Consider the following 20,453-nt stretch of genomic DNA (forward strand, 5'->3'; position numbering starts at 1 on the left):
TTCAAGCTCAATACTTGAGTCTGGCTCACTGTTGGTATTAATATAATCAACATTCACCGTTGAGTTTCTTTGATCATTTTGTAATACCTCATCATACCTAGCATAGTACCAAATAGGAAATTCAAATATATTATTATCCTCCTCATCACCACCAGAAGTATCAATGGTGGCATAGGGGAAAACATGTTCAACAAATCTAACATCTCTTGACACAACAATTTTGTTGTGTTTTGGGTCATATATTTTGTACCCTTTTGTTCCCGGTGGGTAACCCAAAAATATTTCGGGTCTCCCCCTTTCTTCAAATTTATCCCCTCCCGTTTCATTGTTACGGTAATAGGCAAGGCATCCGAAAACTTTCAGGCCTTCATAATTTGGTTTTGTGTCATAAATTATCTCGTATGGTGTTTATCTCCTATGACATCCAATGGAAGACGGTTTATAATATACGCGGCTGTGGTGATGCATTCTCCCCAAAATCTAATAGGCAATTTCGCTTCAAATATGAGTGCCCTAGTGGTCTCAAGGAGATGGCGATGTTTTCGCTCAACCACACGGTTCTGTTGTGGGGTATGTGGACAAGTAGTTTCAAGAAGGATTCCATGCTCGATGTAGAAATTGAGCATTCGGTTTGAGGTAAACTCACCCCCATTATCAGATCGAATCCTTTTAATGTTTTTGTTAAATTGGTTCGCAATTAATTTGTGAAACGCTATTAAACAATCACTAGCTTCCCATTTGTGTTTCAAAAGGAACACCTATACCGACCGACTGAAATCATCAACGATTGTTAAGAAATAGTTGGCACGTGTGAGAGTAGGGATCCTATATTTCCCCCAAATGTCACAATGCAAAAGTTCGAAAGGTTCCTTGGTTTTTATAGAACTAATTGGAAAAGGTAATCTAGAAAATTTTGCCCTATTGCATGAATCACAAAACATACCAGTTTTCAAGGCATCACTCTTAACAAAATCCAAAGAGAAGATTTTCCATGTGAAGCATGACCAAGTCGTTTATGCCACAAATTACTCGTAGCTGCCATAGCTTTCCTTTGGCCTCCCACCATATCCATCTGATATAATCCTTCCCGATATTGACCTGCTCCAATCATCTTCCTCGAGTGTAGGTCTTGCATAACACAAAAATCCGGAAAAAAATTAAAGCACATTGGAGATCCATAGATAGCCTACTAACCGATAAGAGGTCACATGTGAAATCTGGGACATATAAGACATTTTCAATCGTTTTTCCACAAGGTAGGGTACAAGAGCCTCTTCCCTTAACAAGTATAGAGTCGCCATTTTGTATTGTTACAGGTGGTTCATGTGAATCTTTAACATCATCAATAAATAAATCAGCCCTGTGAGATATGTGTTCGGTACAACCCGAATCAATAAGCCACTCGAGACCTTTATCGAATCTACCTACCATGTTTGCTATAGGAGGGAGATCTTTCTTTTCTTCCTGCACTGATGGTCCTTTTTCTGCAAATAGGTGTAAGAACTGTTGATATTGTTTATCGTTCAGTCCTGCTATAGGACTTTGTTCACCGTCGGTTGACCTCATCTTTCCTTCTGTGTTTTTTTCGGATTTCTCCATGGTGCCGGACCAGCAAGTCGGTGATTTAGGGTTTTTGGGTTATTCGGTTCGAGCGATGATCCCGCTGTGATACCATATAAAAAAAAAGATATTCTTTGAATAATTTTTGTATATAACTGAATACTCAATTACAAGAATGATAAATAAGAGTATTATATCTCTACGCAAGGAAAGAAGAATCTGTTAATTGCAAAATATATGGCTTAAAATAAATCATCTCCATTAGAGATTTCTTTTTATAACATTCTAATACGTGTGTGTATACATAAATACATATTCTTTGTTGTATAATACATACATGTATATACACACTTACATGTGTTCTTTACTTTGTTCAATTACATTTTATAGGCAACGAGATTAATATTGCCTGAAACAAGAACACCCAACAAGTTTATATAATACAATTGGTTAATCGACATAACCCCTTTATATTTCTTTACATAAGAAATAGTTCATTTTATCTTCTCACATTGTCTCTGAGTGGCCATTTTCAAGAGACACTAGCTCAGTGAGTCTTTGAATAAGCAACTCAAAGTCATATTGACTCTTGATGAGACTAAGTCGTGTATAACGATCACTGGTACCAAATTTGCTTCCAGCACGACCTATGATTTTTCCTGCTTGTAGTACCGCACCACAATCGTCTTCTTCTTCTCGCTCACACTTTACCCATGCGTAAGCTGTTGCCATATTGGATTCGTTATTTCGTTACATAGCTTTAAACATAAAAAGCAAAATGATGTGAACCTACCTGGAGATGGTAGCCTAGTTTCGTTGAAGAAGTTGCAATGCAAAGGATGTCTTTTCTGGATTGAAAATCTTGTAGACTTTGAGAAGACATTAGTCAACCTATCCCAACGACTCCTCATTTTACTGTATGAAAACTCGAACAGCGGTTTTCCATCGCCTTCAACGGCGACCTTTAAAAGCTTCAGAACTCTTAATTGAGTGTCTCTTGAAATCCCCAAATCAGCAATCAAGATATACTCTAAAACCTTCTCATATACTTCTTTATCTTTAATAATCGCCCACCTATACCGGCCATATATAAACAAGTCAACCTGTATCATTTTTCATATCAAATGCCAAAATATGTTGTAAAGAAACACGCATACCCAAAACGAGCACCGGCATGACCAGTGAGCTTAGAAAGAGTAAAGATCATGAGATCATGATCTGCAGGGGCTGGGATGGGTGTAAAATGTGGCCAAAAATAGGCGTGATCGTGTATAGTTTTCCCTCCGAGAACTGACTGCTTCAAGTCCCCATCTGGATTGTTTGGTGAGGTTACAAATTCAACCACATCCATGTTAGTAGTCGAGTTATTAGATTGCCATGAGTTTGTGTCACCTTCAAACTGAAAATCCTCTGACTTAAAGAACATTGTTTGCTCCTTGTACATCTATAGAATCAAAAGAAAAAAAAAATTAGTAAATGATCCTCAAATTAAAATGGGAATTTTACATATTGTTTTAGTGATAAAAAATTGTTACCGGATAGAACGGGATTGAAGCGAGCACATTGGAAGGTGAAGAAGAGTTTCCGGAGGAAAGGGCATACACAGCTGCGCTAAGGAGTTGAGTTGACCCGATACCGAAGACCAAGTATCGCCCTTCGGTAACTGCATTCCCGACCACTGAATGCACTTTACGGATGTAGTTTTCAAGCTCTTTAGACGTTGTAGTGCCGTCAGCGTAGTGGTAACTCATACGATGCCACCCTGATATGACGACTGCACTATCAGTTGCATGTTGCATCCAGAATGGCTCCAAAAACACAGGATCCCCACTGCATCATAAATGTAACACTGCAATCAGATTAAGTAGTAATCATATGACAAATCAAAACTATATTACCTAATTTCAAGGAACCACCTTTTGGGTTTATGTTTCTCTACTAACGGATCATGTTAATTATATATGTCACATCCGCACACTAGGTTTTTTTTTTTTTTAATTTCTACTGACTGATCAAATAAATTTAGTTAATTGAAGTGTTCTACCCAAATATAGAGGAGTTACAAAATAACGATAACTACGAATAGTTATTCCTAACAATATTTGAAAAGTAACAGTCATGTAGATAAGACTAACATAAAGCTGAACGATATATAAACTCATAATATTAACAGCGGATGCGTAGCAAACACAAAGACTCCTTGCAACCACAGCGTCTCATATGAAGCTGATCAACCTCTAGATGTCTATTGCACTGCCGTTCAAATATATATATATATATATATATATATATATATATATATATATATATATATATATATATATATATTTGAACGGCAGTGCAATAGACATCTAGAGGTTGATCAGCTTCATATGAGACGCTGATATATATATATATGTATATATATATATATATGTATATATATATATATATATGTATATATATATATATATGTATATATATATATATATGTATATATATATATATATGTATATATATATATGCTTGTTGCACCGGTGAAAGACTGAGAGCAATGTTTGGGATTGAGTTTGAAAAATGCTTATTGGCTTATTGGTATTTTTAAAAAGCTAAAAAATTAAAATGTGTTTGGCAATTACAAAAAACTTTCTTATTTTAAATTTTTCAAAAATTGAAAAGCATTTTTCCAAAAGCCTAAAATCCTGGCTTTTCAAAATAGCTTTTTGAAAAAGCCAATAAATAAGCATTTTTCAAACTCAATCACAAACATGCCCTGAGTTTGATGTTGGGAAAGCGTATAATTTTACAGCACAAAGTGGGTGCAACGGGTGGTGCAATCCGAAGCTCATGCAGTGTAGCACCTAGCTACATGAATGCTAGATGACAGACTATGTATTGTTTGTTGGAACACTAGCTGAAATCAAAGAATAGACTAACCTATAATCATCTGAAGATCAGTTGTTAGTCTATAATGGGGCAGAATGTTGGGAAGCCCACAACTAGTGCCGGATGTATAGAGGGGTATCCTGGGATATCCCTAACTTTCTAGGTGAAGTGCAAAATTAGTGTAATTTCTTTTCTTCTCGATTTATGAATGAGATAACCTAGGAAAAAATTAAAACGCCCCTGGGTTCAAAATCTTTTTTGGTATACCCTCAATTTTTCTTCTAGATCTATCACTGCCCATACCTGAAAACGATTGGCAAACTAGGCTGTTGAAATATGGTCCTATAGTTCCAGTTGTTGGTGTACGCATTTGGGTCATTAGTTCAACATACTCAGATAGCGTGTCATGCGGATCAGGGGATCCAAATCATGAAGTTAAATGTGGACCATATATGCCAATTACAAACGCTCGCCGCTCGAACTCATTCACCACTCGTTTAGAAATTGCTAGGAAAATGCTCGCTCGTTTTTCACTCGATTGTAACGAGCCGCTCTTCTCGGTTCGGTTTGCAAAGGTCTGCTCGGTTCGGTTCGGTTCGGCTCGAATATTTTTTATTTATTTTATATATAATTATATATGAATAAATATATAAATATTTATATATTTATATATAAATAAGTATAGTTTTTTTCTTTACATTATTTTATGCTTCCAAGAACTGCAATAAATTAAGGCATGATAAATTACATATATATTCATTATTATTATCATAAAATGTGTATGTTTTCTGATGATGTGGATAACAACACATAATTGTGTACTCGTAGCATACAAAATATAAATAGTATCATTAAAAGACATATCTCAAAGGAAAAGTTCATGCTGTATATAATCATCCTACTCAAATGAAGTATTATTAGAGAACGTTTAAGGGAAAGAAAATTATAAAGTTAAAAGTTCTGCATTATGATCCGGGTGTATGGTTTTGATAAACGGGTATATGATTTCGGGTAATCGAATCACGTAACACCTAATCTCACAGTCATCCCATGCCCGCAAAATAATTTTTTTCTGTCCTGTAGCCGAATACCCGTCCCGGTACATGTCCCTGGTGTTTAGCGGTTTGGGTATCCCGTCAGGGTCGGGTTTCTTTATTGCCATCCCTAGCTAGTGTTACACTAGATGGCAAAAATATTTGATTTTTCCATATTGGAGTTTCATCGAAAACGCCTCGGATTATGGTTAACGGTGAAAACTTGCATAAAAATGATCTTTAAAATTAATGGACTTAAGTAGGAAGTTGCTATGTACTGCTTGGTAGCTAAAAAAAAAGAAAAAAAAATGGTTACTAAAGTTTAGCAACTACTTAAGGTCGGTAACAACTTTGTGGTGTGGTAGAAACTTAGTTCAGCAGTAGCAATTGAATTCTATCGCAAATAAAATGCAATAGCATCTCGTAATTTGATAGTATTTTAGAGTTTCGGTAGCGACTTAATTAGTTTGCTACCATATGGAGTTTCTGAGTGTAATTTCCTACTGCTGTAACTGTAACGGTTACATCTTAACTACCAAAGCAAAATATGCAAAACTATCGATGCATCATCATACTTAATTAAATAGCTTCTGAAACATATATGGAATTCACTTTCATATTAACATATTTCTCATATAACAAAATCAATAATTACATAAAATAGAAAATGTAGTCTCAAAGAAAAAAAAGTTTTCTCTTGAGAAATTTGAATGAAAACCGTTGATAACTTTAGATTAGATGATCCCTTCAAATACAAATTGAACCATTACAATTGTTTGGATAAACTATTTATATTTTTAGAGTAAAGTGCAAAAATTGTCCCTAATGTTTGGTCAGTTTTGCAACTTTAGTCCAAATAGTTTATTATGAGCAACCGGACAATTAAGGTTTCTCATTTATTGCTAATATAGTCCAAATCAATAACTCCGTCTATTTCCTGTCGTTAAACGAGGGGTATTTTGGTTTTCGAATTTTATTCATTTTAAAGTTTAGGGGCCAAACGGTTTTTTTTTTACTCAGTGGGTAGAAAATGGAAATTTTCTTGTAAACCCCATCATCGTCACCCTCGAGCATGAAACGTCGGCCAATTTCTTGTATTAACCGAAAAACCACCATTATACCACCGGAAAATCGATATCCGTCACGGCACCACCTAAACAACACCTGGCGACAGTTTGGACCTCCGATTTCGCCCTCTCTCCAAATCCCCCTCACAAAAAACCCTAATTTCCCACCCCACCATCGTTGTTCTAAAACCAGTTGAAGTCACTCTACAAGCATGGCAACTCCTCTCGGTGGTAGCAGGTTGTGGTGGCCGGTTGATGGTGGTGGTTAGCGGTGAGCAGAAAACCAAATTAATCGAATTGAAACCGAATTAACCGAAAAAACCGTACCGAAAAAACCGCACTGAAGCATTAACCGACGGTTAATTTTTTGTTTTTTTGAAAAACCGAAATTTCGGTTTCAATTCGATTATCCATTTTTAAAAAACCGAACCGATTGATGATGATAAAAATTATCAAGATGATGAGTAATGGACTAAACTTTTATGATAAATAAATAAGATGATGAATGAAGATCGGGACTAAACTTTTTATGTATTGTACTTTTTAAAATATATTTAGCAACTTTATATTCGTATAGTTTCACATAACAGGTGCCTATTTTTGTTTTTTGAATTCAATATATATGTTTACTGTGGTATTCTAACACGTTCTTATACAAGCTTAAAATATGCATTTTCATATTAAAATTTTTTTTTGCAATATCAACACATAATTGAAAAAAAAAACCGAAAATAACCGAACCGAAACCGAAATTAACCAAAAAATCAAAAACCGAAAAATCAGAAAACCGAAAACCGAACTGTTTGCATATTCAAATAACCGATTACTTCAATTTTGGTTTGGGTTTCGCCTAATAACCGAACCGAACCGAATCGTGCTTAGCTCTAGTGGTGGTGTAGTTAGGTGTTAGGGCCTGAGATAAGGATCCCTTTGTGTGTGTATGAATTGTGTATATTTTAATAAAATACAATAGCTTTTTTATCTATACTATATATAATATAGGAGTCATGGGCAAATTAAGACAATGGATTTTAAGGAATTTACAAGGTTTAAACATATGGTACAACCTAAAATAAGGGTAAAGTGGTCATTCTAATATTAAATCTCACGTGTTTTCATTTTTCTTTAAAATATTTACAACATTTCCTCCTCAACTTTAATAAACTTTTATAAATTTAAAGAACAATTATAACTTTGGTCCTTCATCTTTTAACCATTTATTCTCTATAATTTCATTTTTAACCCAAATACCCCCATAATTTTTGAATGATCATAACCTTTTCGTACGTTAATATATTTTTTAAAAAATTGCACCATAAAAACAAGTATTTAATTCTCTTTAATTTGAGTATGATATTATCATATTTTTTTTCAGTTAAAAAAATAAAATTTTACCTATAGACGTTTGTCGTCCGGTTTTGATGGTTTTACATTAAATCATGAGCTAAACCATTAATAATAGTTTTTTGGTCACCGAAAATTGAAACTAGACCTTTGAAAATTGAAACCCAACAAAACAAAACCATTAACAATGGTTAGGTTCTGTTTTCATTTGTACTTTGACATTAAATTGAGTTTAAAAAAGAACTGTGAATCTACTTATCCCAATAAATGGTTTTACGGTTAGAAACGAAACAAGAAGCACCCATAAATCTATGACGTGAATAACAAGGTTATTTCCCGCTGCATCGCGCGGGCACACGCCTAGTTAAATAAAAAAACAATAAAGTATACAAATAGAAAGTTTTGTCTCTTACTTAACGATGAAAGTTAACCAAGTTAGTGATTAGTACTGCATTGGCAATGAGAAACCTCAATGGTTCAGTTGCACAAAATAAATTATTTGAATCAAAGTCGTAAAAATGGTCAAACCTCATAGACAATTTTGACACTTTGGTCGGATTTTTATTAACCTTATCAATTATCATCCTTTTAATGCCATAAACAAATAAGCTACAAAATATTGAATTATTTGTTGTCAAAATTTTGACAGTGTGAATTATATATATATATATATATAATAGTTTTGGGAGTTCTTGGGCTTCTAAAGTTGTACCTTATGCTTTAGGGGTTGTACATATTGTTTAATGTTTATGCCTGAATTTAACGAGTTAACACGTTGCAACGCATGTGTGTGGTTGAACGGTTTTGTCTATTTTCTCCCTTTAACGGCCCCATCGCAATGTGTAGATGTTAAGTTGACTTAGTTATTTTTTTTCTGTATTTTATGTTTTGGTCAAATTTCTATATGCTAACACGATGCAACGAGCGTATGTGGTTCAACGTTTTTACGTCTCCTTTTTGTTCAGTTTTCTTAATGGTTAACGTTAGTTACTGGCTACGAGAGAGAGGATGACGAACGAAGGAAGTGGTGATAATTTCATGCTTTCGAGTGGAGTGGATAAGTAAATACACGGTTTTACATCTCTGCCGCAGCGTGGGGGTGTGTTAATACTAGTATGTATACATTTAATGGGATGCTATTGGAGACAACTACGATGAGTTAATAACCTGTTTTTCTTATAGAGCGAAAAAAAATAGCCAAAAAGCGGTGGTGTCCAAACCATAAAACTTAACTGTTTGGTTTGGTTTGGTTTGGTTTGGTTAAATTTCAAAGGTTTGGTTCGGTTAACAGTTTAACTAATGGTTTGATCTGAAAAACCGTACAAAGGGACTTCGAACATCCCTAGTTTGATGGACATGAAACTATATTTGTGATACTTGCAAGTGGTTGTCTTGAGGTGGTGTTGGCTGGTGTTAGATCTGTCATGATATGCACACAAGCAATAACTAATGGTATTAACACCTGTATAGCTTTTATAAAAGCATATATTTAAAATGACGCCTAGTTGGTTGATGAAACGTGCGCAATGACATGAATTTGATCGGTATTGGGCTATGGCACCGGAACAAAACCCAAAAAAACTGAATTCTTTAACGACCAAATACAAAAAAAAAATAACTTATTTTAAAAAAAATTGCGCGTTGCGTTGGTGAACCAACACGAATTTTCTCGGTATACACAAAATGTAAACCAAAAAATTAAATAAGACTCAAATACAACAATTAACATGTTATCTAATAGATATAAATGACAAGTTTGATACCACTAAACCGTTATTGGGCTACTTGGCAGCATCTAACTTGTCCATAGTATTTTGTTTTTTGTTTGTTTTTTTTTCAGTTTTGCCGTAATGAATATAACGGAAGCTGACTGATAACTTTGTTTTTTATTTTGTTTGTTTTAATTCCGAATATCATAACGCATGTGCAAAAACCGATCAAATTCGCGTAGACTCAACGTCTCAACGCTCGGTTTTACCAATGCCCGAGTTTACTGATCAACACCACCCCTTGGTCCACCCAATTTTTTTATATTTTTTCCCCTTCTTTTAGCTCCGGTACTGTAACAAACGTAGTCAATGCCTCGAGACCGACAACGCATGGGTTTTTATCACCGCCTGTGTTTACCGACCAAACAAATTACGTCATTTTAACTAATTTATTTTTCATATGTTAATTTGACGAATATATTTTGTTGGACGCTAAGATTTTACACTTTTACCAATGGTGTCTACCGTGAAGAACGTAAAGAATACTAACTGAATTCGAGTCAACTCACGACGTAACGTTCTAGCTATACCAACGCTCGGGTTTCTCCAACACCCAGGTTTCAACGTTGAGGTTTTATTAATTGCCTCGGCACAACACGCCGGGTGAAAATCTAGTTAATTTATAAAGCGAAACGAAAAAGGCGGCAAAGAAAAACGTACGTTGCAACGATGAAACGACACAAATGTGGCTGGAATCGTTAATAAATCAAAAAAGAAAACGGTTTAAGTTTTAAATAAAACAAAATTAAATAAAGATAATATCTCAAAAAAAATCAACCCGGGTATGGTCTATATCAATTTAGTCATTGTGGTCCCAACTTCAGCAATAGCACAATTAGTAATCGCAGCAGCAGCCGTAATAATAATAATAATAATAATAATAATAACAAACCGATCCCGAAATTAGCTGTTAGTAAATAGTAATGTCACTTCTAAAAAGGTTTTAACTTAAGTTAAAACATGCCACAAGAGTGGATGGTTTTAAGCGATGCACCAGCTATTACTCACAGATTAATTCATCAGGAACAGAAAAAAACGAAAGAGTAAATCACCTATTAGCATCTGCAGCACATTCAGAAGATAACTCAGAACAATCAGTTCCACCATAGCATTGGAAGCACTCACAAGCAGGCTGACCTTCAAATATCAAACCATCCACATAGGCTCTGCCATGGCCCGAGCACGAGATTGCTGCAACCTCCTCCGCCTCTACGGCAGCTTTCTCGCTCCAACTCAACGACGGGCTACTAATCTCTACCCCTCCACCTCCACCTACATAAAGATTTATGCTGAATAGTATATTCACAGCTATGGAAATACGTAAACAAACTCCATAACAATATCTCTTTGTTTTCCCCATATTTTTCTCCAAATGGAAATTAAAGTTGTTCTTATTTATATACTGCTTTTTTTGACCATACAAGTTGAAACTGGATTTTTGTGTTCCTTGTACAAGATATGTATTTATGTCTAATGCGGATTTGGATATTTCGGATTAAGTGACAAAAACCGATGAACCCAAATACCATACATATATATTTGGACAGGATTATATTTTTGTCCTCTAAATTTAGACAGATTATGAACTGAGTCATTTAAAAAGTTTAATTACACTGGCCTTCCTTTTTAACGTACGTATAATACTATTCGTTTTCAGAATTCTATAGTTTTTTATTTTCCTGAGTTCCGCTCAGTTTTGGTTTTTTCAGTTTTTTTCATTTCGACTTCAAAAATTGAAAGAAAAAAAAATAGGCTCAAAATAATAAATTTGGGTTAAAAGTTGAGCCTAAACTTTTGTTAACTCATGTTTAATTGATTATTACAATTTGTTAAAATTGGTTTTACGGTTTGCCTTTAAAAGGCGTACGAATAACCAAATTATCTGTTTTTTATCGGGTTTAGTAATTTCGGTTCGGTTAAGTTTGTTATTCTAGTTACGGTTCAGTTAGTTATTTTAATTTCCTTGACACCGTACATTGCAACTATCCTAAAAGTTAAAACACTGTCTCCTCTCGTCCCCTTCGCAACCAACCCCATGATTATTGTAACTTATGTTAACTGCCACTTTTTGTCCCGTGGATCAAATCCATAATAATTTGTCAAACCATTGGTGCTAAATATAGGAGTTATGATATCTGTAACAAATTCTAGTCCAAGACATACAAGTTTACAATAACAACTATTTATGGAGTTCTAAATATTTTTCCATACTTAGTATTTCCCATTTTCAATATTCCAGACATTTATCATTCGTATTTCTTCTACAACATATTCTTTTTAACGATTCAAATTTGTCTGCAACTCAATGTTTTAGTCAATTTATTTGACAATTCAAATTTAGTAAGTCATTATCATATTCTTTTCAAACTTCTAATCCATCGACTAATTCAAAAATTTAATCCTTCTCGATGATCATGGAATTGTCTAGTCATGATTAATCAGCTTAGATTTCTTTTTATTCAAATTTTCATTGTGTTTGATATTTGATATGATGGGCCATCCTATCATGAATGAAACATCTAACACGATTTAAAAATCAGATATAATTAAATATCTTTTATCAAAAGTCATACCTAAATATCCTGAATTATTATTAAAGCGTTGGGTTAGAGATAAAGTTTGAATCCAATCTCAACCGGATTTTAACACAGTGGATTTTCGGACAACAAATTTCCTCGAATAAGAGTGGTGGGCTTGGGCTACTCAGTGATATCTGCGATTGCAAATGTATGGGGCGTCTTTTATCATTGGGTTACCCCGGTAACCAAGCTTTTTTTGTTGGTAATTCAAAAATAAAATTATTAAATATCTTTCTATTAAAACAGCAAAGGATTATCGGAAATTCTAGTGTCCATAAACGCATAACAGGTCACAATGATGCTTGATTGGTCCCCTGTACGAAACAGTAGGCCAAGATAATGCGGTCTGTCCATGCATTAGGAATATTCTAAAATATTTTAAATTTATTTATTTTTTTATTTAAATAAAATGCAGTCATTTTCAATATGGTGTAGTGGTAGAAAGTCTGTATTTTTTAATGGAGGCCTATGTTCGATCCCCACTTACAACAATTTTGGGAGGGCATGGGTTGCTCAATGAAGCAAGACCGGGATCTTTTTTTATCTGTAGTTTAATTGTGAGGGCGTCCGGGTTTTACCATCGATGAGCTTTCGGACGGGTGGGTTTTCTCTGAAACTGAAGATAACTTGAAGGCGCTTAAAGGCCTTACGGCTAGATTGGGCCAGCGGCATGACCTCTTGTCATTATATCACCCTTACGGAGTAGCTTGCCGATTCTTGTTTGTTGACCTTTAGAAAAAAAATTAATGAAATCCAAGATATATTTTTGACAACTAGGAAAAAATCACGTGGGACAAAGTTAGGCGTGCATTGGGTTAGGTCATTGGTTGTTTTTCTATATGTTCACGTTAATTTTCAACCTCGTAACTTTCCATAAAAATATATTGACATAAATTTCGTGACTGACAAATTCAAATTTTTTGAAACATAGTAAATAGAACTTAGAAATGTATAAACCAAACCCATGGTAATACAAATACATAGAACTTTCAGGGATAGATAATATGATGGTAATTCATCGGTAAAGGTATGATACGCTCATGGCCGGCTCCAAAAAGCAAACTTTTGGGTCGAAAGCGAAAATTTTTTGAGCCGTAAGTAAAAGTAGTATTTTATTGTGTTTAAACAGTTTAATTTTTATATTAGCTTACTTGATTATAATTTGGGTTGTGTAAAAAGCTTTTGTATAAAAAAAATTATCATTTGCCACTAGATCAAACTAGTGGTTATGTATTCGTATTTAAACATTAAATATACATATTGTTTTTAATAAAAATACGTATAATTTTTTTAAAAAGAAATTTCGGGCCTAGCGAGGTGCCGGGATTGTGGCCGTCGACCACCCTGCCACCCCCGAGGGCCGGCTGGGATACGCTGGTAGTCAGTTATGTGAAGGTCGGTGGCAAAACTAGGTTGTAGGTGAACATTATTTGACAAATTGGTGGGTTGAAGACCACATCTCTTGAGTCATCTTGTTGCTTAGCGTGGATATATACTTTCGGAGGGAGACTCAGTTTCTTCCATTCACTAGGGGTGAGCAGAAAACCGAATTAACCGAATCGAAACCGAATTAACCAAAAAAACCGTATCGAAAAACCGCACCGAAGCATTAACCGATGGTTAATTTTTTGTTTTTTTGAAAAACCAAAATTTCGGTTTCAATTCGATTATCCATTTTTAAAAAACCGAAAAAAACCGAACCGATTGATGATGATAAAGATTATCAAGATGATGAGTAATTGACTAAACTTTTATGATAAATAAATAAGATGATGAATGAAGATGGGGACTAACTTTTTATGCTTTGTACTTTTTAAAATATATTTAGCAACTTTGTATTCATATAGTTTCACATAACACGTTCCTATTTTTGTTTTTTGAATTCAATATATATGTTTACTGTGGTATTCTAACACGTTCTTATACAAGCTTAAAAAATGCATTTTCATATTAATTTTTTTTTTTTGCAATGTCAACACATAATTGAAAAAACCAAAAATAACTGAACCAAAACCGAAATTAACCAAAAAATCGAAAACTGAAAAACCGGAAAACCGAAAACCGAACTGTTTGCATATTCAAATAACCGATTACTTCAATTTCGGTTTGGGTTTCGCCTAATAACCAAACTGAATCGAACCGTGCTCAGCCCTACCATCCACAACAAGAAGAAGGTGTGGGTTTTTATATATAAAAAACACATACATTATTCGCATGTAAAGATTAGTAGGCTCAAGCTATGACTTGTAATGATCAGGTATTAGTATGTAATAAAAAGCGTTTAGCATTCACACAAAGATTAGTAGGCTTAGATTGACTTGTTATAACCTGGTATGGGTTAATCTAACCAAGACGTATCCATAAACACGTGTCTATGCCCAAAAGGGCACAATAGTGTATTGTATTCACACAACGATCAACAAGCCTAAATGGACATGTTACAAATCCAATGTGAGTTTGTGTAACTAGATCGTATCCACAAACACATGTGGATACAACAAAGCATAGTATTAACAATAACATACAAGAAGGATCAGTAGCCTAAACTTGTTATAGCCCGGTGGTTTCTGTAACTAAAACAAACCCACAAATAGAGGTGCCATAAAAAAACCGGTTCCAGACCTGACCCGGTGGAACCGACCCGGAACTGGTTCCAGGTCGTACCCGGTGAGCCCAATTCCCAGTTCATACCCGGAAATCCCTACCCAACTCCACCCCTTTAACTCAGAAATCGGTTCTTACCCGGTTCCGGTTCCTACCCGGCTTCGGTTCCAACCCGGAATAACCGGTTCCACCGCGTATTATCAATGAGCTGATGAAACGCTACCATTGGAACCGGTTCCAACGGTAATAAAGCCGTTGGAACCGGTTTTCGACTGTTAGATAGCCGTTGGAACCGGTTTTTGACCTTCCTAACTTAGTATACATAGGTGTTGGCTCAAATGGTTGATTACCCAACTCAAAAATGCATTAACAAAAAACACCAAAAAATAGTCTCGTTTGCACCTCCAATTTTTCCAGTACTCTCACCACTAGGGGTGTTCAAATTCGGATATCCGGAGTTTCGGATATCCGAACATTTCGGATAGTGGATTTCACTATACGAATCCGTATCCGAAATTTCGGATATCCGTTCGGACAGTGAAACGGATATCCGAAATATAAATTAAAAAAAAAACTGTTTTTATTATTTATTGGGTTGTGTTGTAAGCTTCAAATCTCCGATGCAATCTGACTTTTCTACATCTAAATCATATTAGTGAAAAATCACAATCCAAGATTACGACAAAAGCCAATCCTTTTTAATAAAACCAAATCTAAATCTTAAATATTCAAATTAACAAATCTCAGATCTCTCACGCCGCTAATTAACCAAACTCCGTCAACCACTTCACCGATCATCGGCGGTGCATGCTTCCGGTAGGGTTCATTTCTCCACGATTGACAGGGGTTTACAATAGAGAAAATTGCGACGAGTGGCCAGATAACGGAAATGCTTTATGAGGCTTCACCGATTGCTACTAATCGGATTACGGGATTAGGATAGCTAGATTACGATCTAACAAAGATGAGAGGTTGAGAGGACGAGAAGTAGATGAATGGTTGAGTGAACCTCTTATGAAATAGATTTAGGGTTTTTAATCTACATATTTAAATTACATAAATAAATAAAAAAAAATAAGTAAATTAAAAGTTTCGGATATCCGAAATATCCTTCAAAATCAATATCCGAATCCGAATCCGAAAATTCGGATATCCAATTTTTCGGATAATTCGGATACGGATTTTCGGATAATTTGGATACGGATTCGGATTCGGATTCGGATTTTTTTGAACACCCCTACTCACCACCACTAGTTATGGCAAGTGCAACCAAACCAAAAGGCAAGAAGAAGGCGCCTTCTTCATCCATTTTTATGGACCCGGTCGGTGTGCTCAATGACCCAATGGTCGTCTCGCATATTCGCAACCCAGAAGTGTGGGCCAATTGGGATTTGGTTTAGTTGCAAAATGGGGAGCTTAAGGCCCGCTGCAAATATTGTGGCACTTTTTTGAAGCAAGACTCCAACTCAACTTTAAGAAAACATATCGATAGAAAGTTTTGCAAGGCGTTAAAAGAAATTCTGAATCAGACCAAGCCGAATTGGGTGGAGATGGTACAGTATTTCGCTACAACATAATGACGGTTCATGATTCCGTGATTCAAGAGGCTTTGCCGTTTAACCACTTTGACAACTCGCAGTTAACGGCCATGATTCGAGAGACACTTTAACCTCGCTACACTCACGTAAGTCATACTACCCTTAGACGTAGGGATGTGCAAATTCGGTACCGGTACCGAAATCGGTACCGATTTGGTATCATAGGTACGGAATCGGTACCAAAGTTTTGAGTTTCAGGATCGCTACAGTACCAGTACCATTATTTTTCGAATTTTTATCTTCAATACCGGTATCGTCCCAGTACCGTACCGATACCAAGAAATGTAAATTTCGAGATCGGTATTTTTGGTACCGGTATCGGTCGGTACCAAGATCATCCCTACTTAGACTTCATTGTATAAAAATTGTGCAGTTGTGCAAGAAGTGATTTAATTAAATTTTTTGGAACTTTAAAAATCAGTGTTATCATAACTAGTGATGTTTGGTCGGCGCCACATGGTTTACCGGAATTGTATCTTTGCATCACCGCTCATTGGGTCGAGCAGGTATCTTGGAAAATGATGAAACGCATCATCGCATTTGAAAGCTTTCCGTATCCACATACCGGTCAAAAATTGTTTACAATTCTAGATAATGTAATAACAACTTCTGATTTAAAAGGAAAAATATTTTCAATGTCATTTGATAACGCCACAAACAATACCGTGGCGGTTAACAAACTAAAAATAAAATATGAACCGCCTTTTGAAGGGAACTTTTTCCATACTTGACACCCATATTATTAATTTAGTTGTTCAAGAAGGGCTCAAGAATGATAATATTTAGGAGGGTATAAAAGTTTTTAGGTTATTGTTACAAGATGTTTTTAGAAGTGGCAAAAAAAGACATCAAGATTTTAAAGAATTTTGCAAAGAAACGGGTAAAAAAGCTTTAGGTCCCAATTGGGACGTACCCACTCGTTGGAATTCGAGATGTCATATATTCGAGTGTGGCATAAAACAAAAAGATTGTTTAAAGGTCTTTCACTGTTCCCTTTCCAATTGTTTTGAGGTCAACATGTTTCCGGATGGAGCTTAGGCCACCACATAGCATCTCACCAAGTTTCTTGATGTTTCAAAACTGCGGTCACTAGATTATCGGGGTTTTACTATACCACTAGTAGTTGTGTGATTTCCGAGTTGTACTTTATATTTTTAACTTTCTAAACTTTGAGTATAAAAGTCATAATTTCTCACAAATGATACCACCGATGAAAGAAAAGTTAAGAAATTATTTTCAATAAATACCACCGGTTTTTACATGTGCCGCCGCTTTAAACCCGTTTGTAAATGTTCCTGGGGTTGAGGATTTGATACAAGAATTTTTTTGACAATTTGGATATGCATGAGATCAATCAAAGTTTGCTAGAAAATGTCTTGGCTTATTTCAACAAGTCTCTTAAAGATATTTATAATAATTATTTTAAAGTATATGGGCCCACCACAAAAGTTAATATTTTGCGTGAAACGAGTACGAGTAGGCCGGCTAAGGACACCGTTTTGACTATGTTAAATATTGTTCGTGATTCATCGGTCAAACGACAACAGGGGTGACACCCCATCAAGCAAACTTGGCCGTTATAGTGTAACAAACTATGTTAACACAATGACGACCGATGAATATCACAACTTTGATCGTTTGGCTTGGTGGAAAGGAAAGGAAAGCGAATTTCCAATTCTTTCCTCTATGGCCCGTGATTTACTAACCATCCAAGCTTCCACGGTAGCTTCGGAATCTGTTTCTTCTCTTAGTGGCAGGGTCTAATCGATGCGAAAAAACAAAACTCACTACGGAATCGTTAGAGATGTGTATATGTCTAAAGGATCACTTGGATGCGGTGAATCATATATAATGATGTCGAAAGGTAAATAAAAACATTAATAAAATACGTTTACTAGCAAGGTTAAGTAAGGTGTCGAATCCATAGTGAATCAGTGGAAAGTGTTAATCAAGTTCAACACTTGATAACTAATTATACTAGGCGGACAGACGATCTCAAGCGGTTTGAATGATTTGTTAAGTTAAAACACTGTTATTATTAGTTGTAAACAATTATGAGAAAATAACCAATCTCCAAGTTTCATGTTGTGAAGCAAGTTGGACAAGTGATTAAACCTATTTGGAAATCCCTTTGTTTGAATCAATAAGCAAAAGACTAAATATTTGGCTTTGCTAATTATCATAACTTAATCTGAATAATTGGCATAGTTGAATAATAATCTAATTGATTACCAGTTTTCAGTTTTGATGAATGAAATCAATATTATGGTTGATGATAAATGGGTCAATGATGATAAGAACTCAATCCTAAATGTTGATGACCACAAATCAATTAACTGATACAATCTTAAGCGTTCAATTACGAAAAAACTGTTTGAGCACACAAACAAATGTAAAGATTCAACTAACCGAATGTGTGACCAAATCCAAATCCAATATTAAGGTTCACAATATCAAAAAGTCTAACCACAAGCACAACGCTACGCCCGGATATGGTCGCAAAAGCTTTAGCCTAGCATAAGCGTCTTGGAAATCTTGATTCTTCATTGAGATTATGAGAGCGTGGATGTTTATGGTGATTAGAGTGTGTTAGAATAGTAGAGAATGGCCCCAAAATTGTCCATGGTGGCTAGGGTATGCAAAAAATATCATTCTAGGGCTTTACCGAGCTTAAATATGGAAGCAAAAACCAAAAAACCAACCTTCCCCGTCTAGCCGACCGTAGCCTACGGTGGCTCACCTAAGGCTATGGTGGTACCGTAGCTTATGGTGATGAACATCCGCCTTACCGTGGTTTTTATTCCATTTTCATACTCTTTTCGTAAAGAAACCCAAAATTCATATATTATGGGTCCCGTAACTCATTTTTTCTAGCCCTGGATATGCCCACTTTACTTTAAGTGCGCATGAATCACTTCTGAACTCCCCATTTGCTTCCCTTTTGCCCATAACTCAAATCATTGCCATCCTAAGTGCTCCAAATTAGTTCCTTTAAGCCTCGAGCACCTATAAACATAAAACCAATCAAAGTACTCGTGTTCGATATATATAAACAAGTAAAGCACACGATATAAAACACTTAAAGCATGTTCTTTCACCCACACATCACATCCCCACACTAACCATTTTTCATCACGAAAAAGATATACAATGGAATCAGAACCAGAAACTGTCTTTACAAAACACTTTGGTTATTTTAATTAATTACAGATAACACAAAAACGGCGATTGCCGATATTTCTATCCGCTTAAACCCATGCCTTAATACTTACCGGGACAAATAAGGTGTGACAAATTCATTAGTTCATATGATTAAGTGGGACCCACACTACAAAGCCTTGAAGCCGCCTTACCATGCTTAATTACGGTTTTACCGAACCAGACCACTTGACTTTAACCTTAAAATTAGCTAATCAAAACTTTGCATAACAAAGTATACAATTTCTAATCACATATGTAATAGCTAAGACAATCAAGGATGTTGTTGTCCACCTAAACTCAAGCATCAAAGTCTACCAGAATTGCCATTAGATACAGTTAAGGTACAATTAAGTAACTACTTACCAAAAAAGAAAAAAAACTTTATTCTGTTTTGGGCTTCCTCGCCGACTTGCTCTCCTTAACCCGACCAATTTTTTACCCGATTTGTTTTGTCCCCCTAGTGAAAATTCATGTATTAATAACTCGTGTAAGCATTAAAGTTTAGGGTTTCGAAAATTGGGATATTGCATTAATACTATATTTTTTCTATGTTTATCGACATTAATCGTCGTTCATAAAAATTAGTTTATATATTTTGTTATTTGTTATGGCCTGTGTGCCTTTTTCTTTCTACTCAGTTGAGGCATATAAATCCTTGAAGACGGCCTCTGGGTTGCTCCACTGCCACAAAACGGTGAGTTGGTTACCTAGTTAACTTGAAAAAGAATCTTCCGTCTGTTTGATCTGTCAACATGGTGGTTTAGAATTTAGATACCTATTAACCTTTGAAATAAATTAACTTAGAAGCTTTGACCAAAGGTATAAACAAGTT

General features: G+C 35.3%; 1 protein-coding gene across 1 annotated transcript; it reads right to left on the reverse strand.

Moving 5' to 3' along the window:
- Window positions 1-1,907: 1,907 nt before the first annotated feature.
- On the reverse strand, window positions 1,908-10,999 carry LOC143549960 (tryptophan aminotransferase-related protein 4-like). Its single transcript, XM_077040722.1, has 5 exons — window positions 10,692-10,999; window positions 3,096-3,390; window positions 2,718-3,004; window positions 2,354-2,634; window positions 1,908-2,282 (listed from the first exon to the last, which is right to left on the reverse strand). The coding sequence occupies exons 1-5, from the start codon at window positions 10,997-10,999 to the stop codon at window positions 2,068-2,070; spliced, it is 1,386 nt and encodes a 461-aa protein (XP_076896837.1). The 3' UTR covers window positions 1,908-2,067.
- Window positions 11,000-20,453: the final 9,454 nt, after the last annotated feature.

The sequence above is a fragment of the Bidens hawaiensis genome, unplaced genomic scaffold, assembly GCF_021521415.1.
Source record: "Bidens hawaiensis isolate Kalapana, Puna unplaced genomic scaffold, B.hawaiensis_p1.1 tig00015874_1, whole genome shotgun sequence".
NCBI classification, from domain to species: Eukaryota; Viridiplantae; Streptophyta; class Magnoliopsida; order Asterales; family Asteraceae; genus Bidens; species Bidens hawaiensis.